At 33.0% G+C, this 13,269-nt stretch overlaps 1 protein-coding gene across 1 annotated transcript; it reads right to left on the reverse strand.

The window, feature by feature from the left end:
- Positions 1-2,899: 2,899 nt before the first annotated feature.
- On the reverse strand, positions 2,900-11,940 carry LOC137812693 (potassium transporter 3-like). Its single transcript, XM_068614857.1, has 9 exons — positions 11,769-11,940; positions 10,785-11,028; positions 10,440-10,688; positions 10,263-10,313; positions 9,880-10,140; positions 9,750-9,802; positions 8,974-9,088; positions 6,807-7,061; positions 2,900-4,486 (listed from the first exon to the last, which is right to left on the reverse strand). The coding sequence occupies exons 1-9, from the start codon at positions 11,808-11,810 to the stop codon at positions 3,384-3,386; spliced, it is 2,373 nt and encodes a 790-aa protein (XP_068470958.1). The 5' UTR covers positions 11,811-11,940; the 3' UTR covers positions 2,900-3,383.
- Positions 11,941-13,269: the final 1,329 nt, after the last annotated feature.

The following is a 13,269-nucleotide window of genomic DNA, read 5'->3' on the forward strand; positions in this document are numbered from 1 at the left end:
ACTGTGCCCTACAACTCCAAACATTACATGAAAAATTCATTCATCTTTGAAAGTTAACACACATAGAACACATGCTACAAAGCGGAATGAATACTACTTACAATTACAAGATAACAACACAATAGAGCTTGATAAAGAAATAATGGGTGAAGAAATAGTGTTGAAATATCTGAAAAATGTTTGTTTTGTTTATTGTTTGATTGATGGGTGTGAGATAAATATTTGTGGAAGGAGTTGAGAAAATGGGATTTGGATGAGGGAGATGAAATGTAGAAAAAGGAAAGTGGGAAAAGAATACAAGTGGAAGTAAAGGTTTGGAGGAATGGGAAGGGTAGACTGAGAGTGACGTTTCTCCATCCCCAATTCTCCACAAACCACAATCGTCCCTTTCACCACTTTATGATTCTTCTTCCAATTCAAAGACCTTAGCAATGGCTAAGGTAATGCCACGTCTCCACATGTTTTTTCAACAACAAAAAATCTACCCTGCAATCAAAGCATATTCTACCTTCATTGTAACGATTTTCCTGAAATACAAGTATTGCATTCCAGACTATTTACAGATGTGAATTGCTACACGTAGAAGAAATAGTATCACTTAAAAGAGAAACAAAATTATATAAAATCGATTACTGATTATAACATGTAAATTGCCCTGAAAAGTTAGATTGTGCTATTAATATTTTCAGTTTCGATACATATAGTTTCATAAAATATTATTTAAGAAAGAAGTTAAAAGTACAATTTATATACACCTTTCTTCGTCAAATTATTTTTTATGAACAAAATCGTAAACTTTGAAGTTTAAAACAGATAATACATTGGATACAAATATTTTGACTCCTAATATGTCATTTCAACGGATTTGTCAAATCTCATTTATTTATTTTTATATAAAAGGTTGTTAAGTTAAAATAAGTTTAAGAATAAAAGGGAATAAAAGAGAGTGTATGTAGTTTGAGATGGGTGCATGAGGCATATTGGAGATGTAGAGGAATGTAGTTTGTTGATGCTTGAGGCATAGTGCACTAAGTATGGAATATAAAAACTGTGGTGAGAAGAGCATCGACATATAACATATTCTTATGCCTGTAATAATGTTACCGCCCCAACAATGGACTCTTCTTCACTCCTCTCTTCTATTGTCTGGTTGGAAGAACAGAACATGTTCTTTCCCAATAATGGTTCCTTTAAAGGAACCTCCACCATGTCGCTGCTGTTTATGGCAATCATTCAGATTTTATACTAGGTTTCTTTCCTTCGCCTCTAAATTATGCACACACAAGAGTTCCCCTCCTGCCAAAAAATCTTCCCCAATTTCTCAGTGGGCCTTTTGTGGGTCAATCTTCAAGATATTATGCTCACTTCATTGCCCATTTTGTTTTGGTCCACCAGTTGTTGGCCCATGATTAGATAAAGAGAAAATAAGTATAATTAACTATATATTTTTTATTTACGACTGAAAGTATGGAAAAAATATTTTTTTTAATTGTTTGGTAAAAAAAGTGAAAAAAAAGAGTTATTTTTTCTTATTTGATTGAAAAAAATAAAAAAATGCTTTGGATGATTTAGATGGAATTAAATTAAATTAATTACACTGTATATACATCACTGATTTGAGTTTTTTCCTAAATTTTCACGTCAACTATGAAGAAGTACGTATAAGCTAGAATTCATTGCTTCGACACTAACGTGAATCAAGTGTAACTAACATGATAGGTATATATAAAAGTGTTTCTCTTTCTTATGAAATTATGGTAGCATGTTACTCCTTGAATTAAGAGTGGGTAAAAATTGTTCTTCTTTATGGATTCAGATTGATTGAATATTGGTGGTACATGTTTTTGTAAATTGTTATATTGTATTTTGGTGTTTAAAGGAAGATGAAACCCTTGTTTAATTAAGTTTAAAATTTTAAATTTTCACGCTTCTTACATTTTTAGAAAAAAAAAATGTGTTCACATTCTTCATAATTTAAGAGTAGAGTTTAAGCAAGATTTTAGATGATATTTTATTGTCTTGTACTAAAGTCTTTTTCAGAAACTAGTTTGAGTTATTAGAATATAGGTCTTTTTAAATATAGTTTTTTTATTTAATATCCTATATATCTTTGTATTAATCTTCTCTTCTTCTTTTTAACATGCATGTGAAGAACATATGATTTTTAAGATCCTAATTAGGATATGATATTATTACCTCAATAAAAAAGGCATATATTAGCAATCATGAAATTATGAGCATAAAAAACACATAATCCTGTTAGTGAGAAACTAGTTAAGAGTCATGTTTTGTTTCTACACTACTATCATCAGTATTATCACATGAGTTAATGACCTTGCAATTCTGTTCCTGCACCTCCATGTCTTCTTTCGCCACCATCATAGAAGAAGTAAAATGATAATTTTGACATTTTCTTCTTCTTCATTGAATAGGTCGCTTCCTCTTCCGAGCCGCAGCAACCTCTCTTCCAACTTCCAGCGCCACCTCCGCAGTAGTCCCACAGTACATTTGTATTTTTTGTAATCAAATAATATACATTACGACATAAAAAATATTCATGTTTTCACATTTCAAGATTGAACAATTCAAATTGTCTCCAGATAACACAATCTAGAATTGAAAATGAACATCTTAGATGACAAGGTAAATTTGGAAACTTAAAATCTACGAGTTGGAAGCTGAAATTATGGGGTGCAAGGATGAGTTACTCTTCAATTAATTGATTAAAACAATCCAAGATAATAATTTAGTTACCCACGACAAAAGAAAACAAAAGCAGTATAGAAGTACATAAAGAAAATAGGTAAATGAAATATATATTTTTGCAAAATATCTAGAGGAAATAAGATATATTTGGCCAGTCAAAGTAAAAACAGCAGAGCAAAACTAACCAGAGAGATGAGCTCAGTAGCCAAAATTAATAAATAAATCAAAGAACCAAAATCAAACTCGACGTGACACGTTTTCAGTTCAGGTATGGTTCCGTTCTAAATACAATTCATTTCCCTGTTTTCCCTAGGAAGATTGAAAACCAGAACAAATTTTTGTACAAGTACAAAAAGGCGGCAGCAGTAGATGTTACATGCAAATTTATATTCAACAAAACTAGAGCGAAACTCACAAGACAAGGCCAATTTGGCTAACAAAATAAACAGGTATAGGACCCTGCACAAAACTCCTTTGGCAACCAATTCACTACTTTAGATACCTCACCAGGCCCATCACAAAATCAAAAGATGTTGGCAATTTGATGCCGCTATTTCTTCAAACATTCCAAGAGGAAATTCTTGAGTGAAATCCATTCAAGTGGAATCTGCCAAAGTAGTATATATTCTTGCTCGCATAAATTACATCCCCAATCAAAACACTGTCACCCACTCATGCTACACATGGTAATTCATTCCTACCTTAATAAGAGAAATCTGAGGAATGTTTAGACCTACTGCAGGGGACCGACAATTTTTCCGGAGAAAAGAGTAGAGGTTGATAGCAAACTTCTTTATAAATGATGAGTTCCACTTCGCCTTTACATGAGAATGACCTATTACATACGCTGCTCCAGTGCGCTTGGCTTCTACAAGTTCCATGAGTTCTTCCTTGACACGTGCGTCTTTATATATTACATTTTGCAACTCAAATCGAATTCGTCGTCCAGTGTTGAGTTCAGGCAACTCCTGCTCATACATGGCCTGCAGTCTCTTCAATGTCGGGGATTTACTGCTAGTGACAGTCAAAGCTCCAGGAAGATTAATGTTGTTGCCTTCCTCAAAACCAGAAGATTCGGACATTAGCAATCGTGTCCCAAACTTCCCTGATGTCCTAACCACTGCCATCCGTCCATCCACTGAACCCTCTGCATTTCCAGAGGAACCTTCTGCTTCCAATTGAATGAATTCTGCTATGCTCATCACCAGGTCATTTTCAAAATCATTTTCGTGACTATACACATCCTTATAGCCATTTCGAACAATACAACGATACAATCGGTAAGATTTGGGACCAATTCGGCCAATGAGGTAACGTTCTTCATGCGGCACACAAGGCACTGGCACAGTCTTAACACAAACAAAAACAACCACTTGGTAGAATGCTGGAAGATTTGTCAAGAAATGAGTAAAACTGGCAGGGACTCCAGTAGCCAATTCAGTGTAGATAAGGCCCATTCCAGGAACTCTAACAATCCCAAGACTAGGACCTAATCCAAGGATGGACCTCATTGAAACTTTGTTATGCATGTCAAATAAATACTTTTTCCTAGAACCATAATGCCAAACGTACATAACAACCATGAAGACTGCCGAAAGCACAAGTGGAATCCAGCCACCTCTGAGGATTTTCGTGCAATAGGATGACAGGAAAATAATCTCTATTGAACCAAAGAACAAACCAAATGCCAGAGCAATTATAGGACTTCGATGCCATACAAGGTTGATTACTAGTGATGTCAAACATGTGGTCACAAACACCAAAATTAGATATGCAATCCCTGTAAACAAAAATGAGGTTGTTAAGCATCATGAGTTGAAAAACAGCAGTGAGAGACAAAATGACCCATGACATCAATGTATTTTCATTCACGATTATTAAACCATCTATAACTAAGTAATGTAAAAATGTTTATTCACGGCTAGCATAACTTTTAACCCTAGGATCCAATATTGTGTTGCCATATCATCAACAAAGTCTAACCTATTGGGAAGCTATTACTTTAGCCAACTCTTTTAATAATATCATATTAAATTATTGAATGCAAATTACATAGTTCTTACGTTGACAACAGATCAAAATTATGCTAATTTTCACTCGGTAAAGGTTTCACCTCTATTTTTTAAATAGATGACATTGTATAATGAGAATGTAAAGCTTTTTACAGTGTCATTAAATGTTGCATAGCCTTTTATAAAGCTGGTTTTTGCTGTATCGAGTATGCCAGAGCAGTAGCCGTTATCTCTGATTTCTCAGAGTTGTATTTTCAATTACCCAGATTTATATATAAAGACACACATCAGTGGAGTGTAGTGAAACACTGATTTTCAAATCTAAAAGCTTCAAACTTAGTATCAGAGAACAATCCCACTCTATTGTCCTTCCTTCCATCATTGCGCCTACCGTCGGAAACAGCTATTGTATTGCTGGAAACCACCATCACCAGCAATGCTGGAACCCAATTCTTCTGGCGACTTTAGGGTTGGTGCCCCATCAACCACTGCCCAAGTGGTTCATGTCCAAACTTCGACCCATGTCCTGTCACACGCATGCATCTCACACACTGGTCTGCCACCGTCGGAACATCATCGGGTCTCTTCCACAGGTCTCACCGGAGCTTCTTTGATCTGTTTCAGAGATCATCTTCATCTTCAACTGTATTTTGTATGGTTGGTTGACTTGTACATGTTTTTTTCTCCCACCGAACCTGTTCTGGTCACTCCTAGTTCTCTTGGGTCTGTTTCAGGTCCTATTTTCTCTATTTCTGGGACACCACCGCACCACAAATAAATTAAATGGTAAAAATTACTTATCATGGGCTGTCTCTGGAATTTTGGTTTCTTGGTCAACAATCCCATGAGCATCTAGCAAAAGCGGGTAGTGGATGATCAACAGAGAGTAATGTTTAGTGGAAGAAGCTTGACTTTCAGTTGTTTGACTGAGGCAATTTGTGGGACCACATATTTTAGGGACTCTCTCAGAACCTTTCAAACGTTCATTTTGGAAAAAGACACAGTATTTTTGCTAATGATATACGTCTGTACTACTCAGCTGAGAAATAAATTTCTCTCAAACAGGCCAACCATGATATGAATGCTCATCTAGCTCAAGCGCAAGTTGCAGTGGAAGAACGGAAAATGTTCTTATATGTAGACTCATTGGAAGGAATTAAACTCGACGAGAAATTAAGATTTTAATAACATTCATGGTCAAATATTGACTAGTCAAGAAGTTCATTCTTTGGACAACTTAATTACAAGACTTCTTCATATTCCTACTTTTGTAGAAAGGGAAAATTCAACTGATATGGTTGAATCCTCAGCAATGGTATCTTCCAGAGGAAGAGGTCATAGAAATCGAGGAGGAAGAGGAAGTAGAGGTGATTGTCCCCAATGTTTATATTGCAAGACAATGTGTTATACAGAGGAAAATTGCTACCGTGTTCACTGATTAGAAGAAAAGACAACAAATTGGTCCAAGTTCGAAAAATCTAAAATTAAGATCTTGAGATGGCGCTCAAGAACATCTTCAATGGAAAACCTCAAATAAAAGCCAGTCTTCCTCCACTCCTAGTGTTTCAACATGTGTTTATTGCTAATCAAAGTCCATGGTTTTCTATTCAAGTTTTTTTTATCATATAGTTGGTAATGCTTCTTTGTTTTCTTCCATGATACCCCTTAAATTTCCCCACATTATTTTAGCATATGGGTCCCAAATTTTCTCAAGAGTTGCATTTTCAATTACTCAGATTACACATCAGTGGAAACGTAATGATACACACTGATTTTAAAATCTAAAACCTTCAACTAACATCAAATAATATTGAATAAATAGCATATTGGACAAGAGAAATATAATGGAACTCAAACTATTTTAATTAGATAATAGATATTATAAATAACATTACTTTTAGACAACCTATGATGGGAATTGAGGGTTAGTGGCAGTTGTGTGAGAATGTTGAATAGTAACTTTCATGTTGACAACTCAGGACAGAAAGTTAGAACACACTATTAAATCTGTGTAATAGGGAATCGTTTGTTCCATTGTCTAATATTGTGATTTAACTAACAATACAATTCTCCAATTCACCCACTTACCATAAGCATATCCTATACGGTTCTTGTCTCCTAAACCAACTGTCACAGCCAAGCTGATTATCATAAGAATCCAGTTTATCTCCGGTATATATGTCTGACCAGGGATCCACCTTCTGGAATGTATTGCCTTAACCCGAGGGAAACATTCAAATGCATGGCATTGTTGGACTACAGAGAATGTTGAAGCAATGACAGCCTGACTTGCAACTATTACAGCCAAAGCAGACAACACAAATACTGGCCAGAAGAGAACATCTACAAAAATGAAAAGAAAAAATCTGAAATACATGACAGAGACTTGAAAACATGTACAGCAGTCTCATAAAAATCGAATGGCAGGACATTTTACCAACTCAACTATTTGCTTTATTTACCACTAATGTAAGCTCCTTCCATATATGATGGCAAATGCTAAAAGTAGACCATGAAGTTATTCCTCTGAACACGTGTAATACACAGCACAACACAATGAAAAGTTACAAAAATCAGATACAGGGATAGTCTGAGTGGTTCCTTTTATGGGGAAAAATGTTAATAGAGTACAGAACCAAAATGAAGAAACAATAACAACTAACCCATTAGCTAGGTTTAGCTCAAAAATTATCAATTAGAGTTAAGCTAAACCAATTAACAGTGACTTTTATACATTGAAAAAAAGGGGCAGGTACCAGATCTACTAATTTGTCCACCAACGACTGTCATACATGAAAAATAGTACAGTACAAGTTCAACCTTTTTTGTTCAAAATATAGGAAATTTCCCTAGTTTTATCCAGTTTCACGAAGAATTACATCCTAAATAATAAGTGACATAGACTGGTGGAGATTCTGGCACCTTTTTCCCAAGATCAATAACATTCTAGTTAGAGGTTGAGTTTCACTAAGAAAAAGATAGTGTCACAAACAGTTAATCTATAGATCACTACAGCAATATATAACTTGAAGCAAGACATGATAGATATTACTTTTTTTCAACTCAGAAAATCATAGTACAATTAATAGAAATATAATATCTAAACGAAACCAACTTAAGTTTCTAGAACATTATCAGAATAGGTTTAGATTCCTATGTGTACCTAGGATTACTTGTTTGTTACTCTTTTTTTTCTCATCATTGTATCACAAATCTGTTGTATATAAATATGACCACGTAAGGCAGACCTTTTCAAGCTCAAAATATATTGTTCTCTTTTTCTTTATCTTCTCACGTTGGTATTAGAGCGAGTTGATCATGCTATGGGTAATACCTATTTGTACCTAGAATTACTTGTTTTTAACACTTTCTTTTCTCATCATTTTATCACTGGGTTGTTGCATATAAATATGACCACTTAAGGGAGACCTTTTCTAGCCCTCAAAATATGTTGTCTTTTTCTTTATTTTCTCAAGTAACATATGAAAAACTTAGGCTTCATTAAAAACAAGCTGTGAAAATATAGAATTCTCCAAGAGTAAAGTTGTTGTCAAAGATCTCACATCGACTTGAGATATGACTACATTGTAATATATAAGTATAAATTTCACCTTATTAGCTAGTTTTGTAAGATAAAGTTACACATCTATTTTCTAAGATGGTATCACAGCCTATAATAGTAAGGTTTATTAGACTTATCATGTCACCCGCTATTGAATAACTCAAAAATATCTACTCTCACACTCGAGATGTCCAACCAGATATAGTCAAATTATAGCATATAAGTGGGTGCAAATTTTACACTACAAACCGATTTTGTAGAGTTGATTTAGGCCTAAATCTACTTCATAAGAGTGATCTCTTGACTATTCCATATAAATTGGCCAATATCCAGGTAAAGTTATCAGTGCTGGTATCAGTTCATAATGGACAACTAATGACACAAGGAATAAAAAGATAATACTTAAAAGATAGAAATTAGAATATATTCGATTTGCCGATCAAAAAAAAAAAAAAAAGAATATATTCGATTATTCAAAGAATCCCAACTTATCGCTAGCTCAATGTACTGCTGCTTAGAAAGTTCAGAAATTTTTGTACAATGTAAGTGGTCGAGTCACACTTAGAAGGTTTACACTATTCACTGCATATTTTTCCATTGTCTGTGACAAATAACCTCAAATCCACGTTCTTCTAGAATTACATGAAATGGCCTATCAGGGATACTTTATTCTTAGTATTTACATTAACTGACCTGGAATAGAAGCATAAAAGCTTATAGGCACTGCAGATAAATTCTTGGAAAGAAACGCCGCCTGCCCCATGTATTGAAGAACTAGACATGGGTAAATGATACAATGAAATGCAACCTGCACAGTAACAAGGATACAATAACAGTTACAACAATCATTTTCAAAACAAAATCTATGGAAAAGTTGCCATTCTGTTTTAAATGATGAATCACTATTAAGGCCTCAATTTATTATGTCAAGGACCACAGATGAAGGTAAATTACGTGAATTACATTGCACAACAGATAAATAAACTCAAATTTTGATTTCACATATTCCACTTTAGCCATACCTCTCCTTAACAAATCAAGAATAACTTTTCAGATGTCATTAACCTACAGTTCAATAAAACCTGTACTCCTTCACTTGTTATGCATGTCCATCATTTTAAACAAAGGTTTGTCTTTCATGATACTAATACATACGTGCAATACAAATTAGGTTGTATTTTTCCTTCTTTGTAGCAGCTTTCTATTTGATATTTAGTTCTTTCTTAGAAAATTTCATCAACTGTCTCATAGACTAGGCAGGTATATCAAGTTAAAGTCTAAAAAGTAGTTCACAACTTAGTACACACACTATTACTGACCAATGGAAATCATAACCACCCTTACAAAAAACATTTAGTAAAGTAACACTAATCATTCTCAGTATCCCTTTGAAGGGCCCGTTATGAACAAAACATTGCAATTTAACCATGAAGTCAAAAGCCAACATAATACTTATTGGCCACACATACCCTTATAGGTGTTTGTCTGTAGTAACCAAGGTCTGCAAACATAGCTTCAGTTCCTGTAGATGACAAGAAAAACATAATGAATTTGGCAAGAATAAGGCTTAAGCAGACTTTAGTTTTAAAAGATGCAGACCTGTAACGCATAGAAATACTCCTCCAAGGTTAGTCCAACCATCTTTTCCTGTAAGCCTAAAGAACTTGTATACATAATATGGAGAAAGAGCCTGATATACTCTTGGGTTCCACTTGATGATATTGAAAATGCCAATCATGAAAATAGTCAGTAGCCATAGGATGATTACAGGAGGAAACACGAATGCAACCTTGTAGGAGCCACGATGTTGCATGACAAAGAGTCCAATCAGTAGAACACAAGAAATACAAGACACCATACCTGTGAAATGATAAATACATAAGCTTAGATAGAAAATTTGCATCAAATTTTTTAAGGAAGGAATATAGGACCAGTATCATATAACAAGCATGTCAATTGAGATTAGCATCTTTTACACTTACTTTTATTTGTAATCTTTGCTTCGATTTTCAGGCCTTCAACGGAGGAAAGAACTACAAAAAGAATTCTTATCAGCAGAGGTACAAATAGAGCTAATACAACAATAAAACATCAATCAGCTAAGGTTTCCCACCAGACACAATAACATATTTGTGAGAGAGTAAAAATCGTGTCCTTACCAGAAATGGCAGGCATGAGTGCACCAACGCAAATTGCCATGCAAGCACCTAGTAAAACAAAAATAAGCAAAGCCATCTTTGTATTCTTGTGTCTCTCAATGAATCTTTTCAAAGGTGAGGATGGTATACTTCCATTTGAGGAGCCAGGTTTGTAATATGTAGAAAGCTCCTCATCGGAAGCTTGATGATTAGGAAGCAAACAAAATTTTGCACTTCTGCAAAGCTGTGAATACAAAGCAACAACTCCACCTGTTAAAGTTGAATGTATTAGTATTACCACAATAATTAAGTAATGAGTTAAAAAGAACCTAGGTTGACAGAAAAATAAAAAACAATAGCCCTTACCTTCACCATTATCATCTGCACTTAACATAATAAGTGCATACTTCAACAAAGAAATACTTGAAAGAGTCCAAAAGATCAAAGAAAAAGCGCCAAATATTGCATCCTCATTCTGGACATGTTTCAGTCTTTCGGAAAATATACTTTGATAGACATAAAGAGGGGATAAGCTCAAGTCACCAAACAAAAATCCTAAACTTTGGTATGCCAAAAACAAAAGTTGTCTATATTGAAATTTCCGTTCTACCTGTTAACAGAAAAAAACATGTCATACACATACACAAGGTCTTTAAGTTCAATAGAACAAACTTTAGGTTAAAATTGAAAGCAGTGAACAAAATAAATTACATAGATGTTCAATGCTTCTCTTTCCTATTTCCTCTTCTTCTGCACTAGCATGCAACTCGTGTAATTTGCTCATTTTCCATTAGATAATAAAAGACAAAAGAGGTGCAAAAGAACACAAGTCTTGAACAAAAAGCATCTACTTATAGCGGCTTATGTTCAGGAACAGTTTCATTTTCATTTTCATTTTCTAAGCTTCTACCGACATAGCAAACATTCACCACACTCTCCACACAACAACTTGCATTTCTTTCTCAATTTCTGATGCTGCAAAATATCTTAAATGATGCACGTGATTGCCACAATGCCTTGTGAACTCCCAAACTACACAACAAAACCCTGTCTCATCTCCAGGCTAGTGATCCACAATTACATTGACGATCGAGTTTGAAACAACGGATCCCATTTTCACTTCGCATTCTCTTTTTACAGTTAAAAACTCGAATAAAACGTTGCTTATTCAAGAATTGCTATATCACACATTCATACGTTAGGATTCAATCGATACTAAGAAAATCAAATCTGAAAAGACGGAAAGAAGTGCAGAAAGTTCCAGAAGCATTACAGAGTATATGAAGTATAAGTATACTTCTATGGTCAACTTAGGGTTTTAACTGAGAGGAAAAAGAGGGGAAAACGTACCCCGGTTGATGCACCTCGTTCTCTAATCGTATCTGAACTCATAGCAAAGGCAGAAGAAAACAGAGCAAGAGTTTTTTTGGTTTTGTGAGAGAGCGTTGTCTTGTCGTTGAAATTCTACTCCAACTGTGTATTGGGTTAGGACCGCGAAATTGCCTCCTATGGAAACCGTGTTTCATATTTTATTATTATTTCCACGGTAAACTTAATTTCAATTGCAAAATGTTGTGGCAGTGGTAAAAGTGTCTGGTAAAATCTCAAATCAATCAAATTGTACACTTTCCCTTCTTTTTCTTTCAAAATTCAATCTCTTCTTTTTCTTACAAAATTCAATCTCTTCTTTTTTTAAGAATTTTTAATTTAGAGATTATAATGTTTACATGATAATACATCAAATTACTAACGAAGTATCAAAGGTGACTAAATATTCACATTTTTTCTATTTTTTTAACTTCATCCTTTTAATGTTACAGTGAATTGTTTCCCAGTCTTTTAAAAAAAGTTCGTTTATAAAAAGCAATAGAAAAATTTTAATAATTATGATTGAAAAAAATTTGATTTTCTTTTCATGCAAAATTATATGTTACTATTTTATAGGTTAATTTACGTATTGGTTTAAAAAAGACAAATATCTAATATTACTTTAAATATTTTTACAAATAAATTCTTCAAAAATTAAGATATGTGTATTTTTTATTTGATATTATCTCTTATTTTTATTAAAAATTCTTCTAGTTATGTTTCAATTTTATATTTATTTTCAATCTCATATTGTCCTAAATATATATAAAAAAAAATTAAAAGCAATGTGGTATATTAATGCCGATAAAAAAATGTGGTATTATATATATATATATATATATATATATATATATATATATATATATATATATATTGTTTGTTGATATGGTATAAACTTCCACTTAGTTCAAAATCATAAATGATGTGCAAGTTAACATAAAGAAAGAAAAAGTACGTGTATATGTATTTTTTTTTTTTATAAAAACTTTTATGTTAATTATTATTATGCAAGTTCACGTGTATATATATCTTATCTTTTAAATTAAATAAAACATATCTTTTGTTTTTTTATTAAAGTGATATTTATTTTTTTATTATTGAAATGTTATTTATCTCATTTATTACATTTTTAAATACCATATTCACTTAAACTTAAATAAAAAAATTATAAAAAAATGTTTTAAAATAAAAAAATTTAAAGAATTTTTAATAAATAAATAATTTAATTATAGAAAGCTTATTCTTATTTTTTGAAATTTTATTAAATGACGTTCACATTTTAAGAGGAACCTATAATGGAGAACCTATCTTTAATTTCTCCTTATTTTTTTAAGTCGCGTGTCAAGTATTGTTTTAATTATTTTAAAGAGAAAAAACAATTTTATATTATAATAAAAATAAAAAATATATTTAATTTAAAGTAAAATCACATGAATCATGGTCAATCACGGTTGAGATAAGATGAGAAAAAGAATTAAATAAA

This window comes from Phaseolus vulgaris, chromosome 2 (assembly GCF_000499845.2).
Source record: "Phaseolus vulgaris cultivar G19833 chromosome 2, P. vulgaris v2.0, whole genome shotgun sequence".
Taxonomy (NCBI): Eukaryota; Viridiplantae; Streptophyta; class Magnoliopsida; order Fabales; family Fabaceae; genus Phaseolus; species Phaseolus vulgaris.

What these genes read in the sequence shown, in the direction of transcription:
- LOC137812693 (XM_068614857.1), bottom strand. Translation starts at nt 11,810, where the DNA reads ATGAGTTCAGATACGATTAGAGAACGAGGTGCATCAACCGGG. An exon ending in ACAGACAAACACCTATAAGG is followed by an intron (nt 9,089 to 9,749) that starts GTATGTGTGGCC and finishes GTTACTGTGCAG; the next exon opens with GTTGCATTTCATTGTATCAT. An exon ending in CTTTTATGCTTCTATTCCAG is followed by an intron (nt 7,062 to 8,973) that starts GTCAGTTAATGT and finishes TCATTTTTGTAG; the next exon opens with ATGTTCTCTTCTGGCCAGTA.